Raw genomic sequence first — 1,955 nt, forward strand, 5'->3', positions numbered from 1 at the left:
CCATCCGTCCGATTGAACTGGGCCATCACCCGCTGCCGGAGGCGCTTCTTCTCCGAGCCGGTGACGAGAATGTTCGACTTTACCTTGAACGGTTTGATGAACATTTTCAAAGCCTTGCCTCGCCGCTCGTGCGACAATCACGAATTTCCGGACAAAAAATGGGCACGAAGCAAGGCCTCGAATGCGATCCACGGAACGGAACGGTGTTTTGTTTTGGTCGTGAGTTTTGACAGTTTGCGAAATGATGACAATAGCACCACCACCGAAAGAACACCTTTTCAAGAATACAACTTTCTTCAACGGTGGCCGTAATTGACTCAAATTTATACCGTTTGATTGGGGTAAATTTAACTGAAAAGTCATTTAAATCGTGTAATATTTGTGTGATACTAACGAAAGACATATATTTAAAATAAATTTTATTGAATTTTATTCTATACTACACCACTGCACTTTTTCACAGTATATAAACTGAGCACGGCGCTAATTCCGCTGTCGTACCTCCAGTGGAACGTAATTTACAACGACCGTGGCTGGCTTCTTTTTGCCAAACCAGTGTGTCGCCGAATTCGTTTCGCCGAATTCTTCACCAAATTCTCCCAACCGATGTCGAGCTTATACGCTATCGCTGCCGCTACCTTCGGTACCTTTGCCTTTGCTCCCTTTACTACCTTCGCTACCTTCGCTGGGCACATCGTCGGCAACTGGGAAAATGGAACTACTTGAACCTTCACGTTTGAACAGCATATTGCCCTCTGCCACTGGTCAAACCAGCGGTTTGCGATTACTTTTTTCTGGTCCTTGCGTTCGCTTCTTCCGTTCTTCTCATTCTTTTTTCTTTTTTTTCTGTTTGTTCTTTTCTTCTGTTTCTTCGCGAGCTCCAACCCGGTAATGCACGTTTTCGGCACTTGGTAGGTTTTGGTAAGCAATTCGTACACAAATTTCACATGATTGCCTTGAACCTGAAGCTGTTCACCCTTCGTACCCCGCACCTTTGCCATAGTCGTACTGGTGGCCGCACCCAGCTTTACCGCCTTCGCAAACTCCCCGACGTTTATCCCATAATCGTCCAAATTGCTGATAAGGGTTACTGTTTTGTTCACTTTGGGCTTGGCCGTTGTCAAGTGAACCACGGCCCGCTTGCCACTCTTCATGACCGGTCCCTTCTGGCTATTAATCTCGAATGTGCTCGTCATACTGTTCAGCACCGTTTTAATCAGTTCTGAAAGCGCCACCATCCCACCGCCTGCCCCTGTACCGCACACTTCTGTTAGCGTTTCGTCCAGCGTGACGACCTTCGTGTTCGGATTGATGAGCTTGTTGCGGCCCACATAGTCCCGGATATAGTTACGCACCTGTTTCGGCTCCAGCGCTTGCCAGTTAGACACATTGAAACAACCGAACAGTTTGCTCGTTCGATCGTTCACCGCGTACATTTCGGTCAGCAGGAGAGGATACGAAAAAAGGCCCCTCGTTCCTGGACCGCCCAATTCCTTTTCCGAAACTTTCGCAACTGCCTTATACGGGTAAAAGGAACGAACGGCCGGATGGTCCAGATTCAAGACCGTTACCTTCTCGATGCCCTTCTTCTCTTCCTCGATCTTGAGCAGCCCCTCTTCGGCCATCCGCTTGAAGAAAGTGCCTACCTTCTTGAACGTGCTTTTCTTCATCTCAACACCCTCCGGAATCTCCGGTTGCAAGTACTTCGGGTAAAAGGTGCTAGTGAGCAGCGGAAGCGTTATTTTTTTCCCGTGCAGCTCCATGACGTTGAGCAGGGCACCGCGAATCAAATCGTCCGGACTGGGAGGCTTTTCCTCTTCTTCGACCGCGCCGTTTGCCTCACGGTGTTCGCTGTTGCTATCACTATCCGACCCATTTTCTTCGCCATTCGGTTTAATATCGACACTATCCAGTGCCTTTGAGAGCTGCAAAAATCGAGATCGTATCAATCTAAA

General features: G+C 48.2%; 1 protein-coding gene across 1 annotated transcript; it reads right to left on the bottom strand.

The window, feature by feature from the left end:
• Nucleotides 1-451: 451 nt before the first annotated feature.
• LOC131214677 (eukaryotic translation initiation factor 2D-like) lies at nucleotides 452-1,905 on the bottom strand (the record flags this gene model as incomplete). The annotated part of the gene is made up of 1 exon (XM_058209013.1): nucleotides 452-1,905. A coding segment is annotated over one exon (1,387 nt), but the record flags the coding sequence as incomplete, so codon positions are not given.
• Nucleotides 1,906-1,955: the final 50 nt, after the last annotated feature.

The sequence above is a fragment of the Anopheles bellator genome, unplaced genomic scaffold, assembly GCF_943735745.2.
Source record: "Anopheles bellator unplaced genomic scaffold, idAnoBellAS_SP24_06.2 scaffold01838_ctg1, whole genome shotgun sequence".
Lineage (NCBI taxonomy): Eukaryota > Metazoa > Arthropoda > Insecta > Diptera > Culicidae > Anopheles > Anopheles bellator.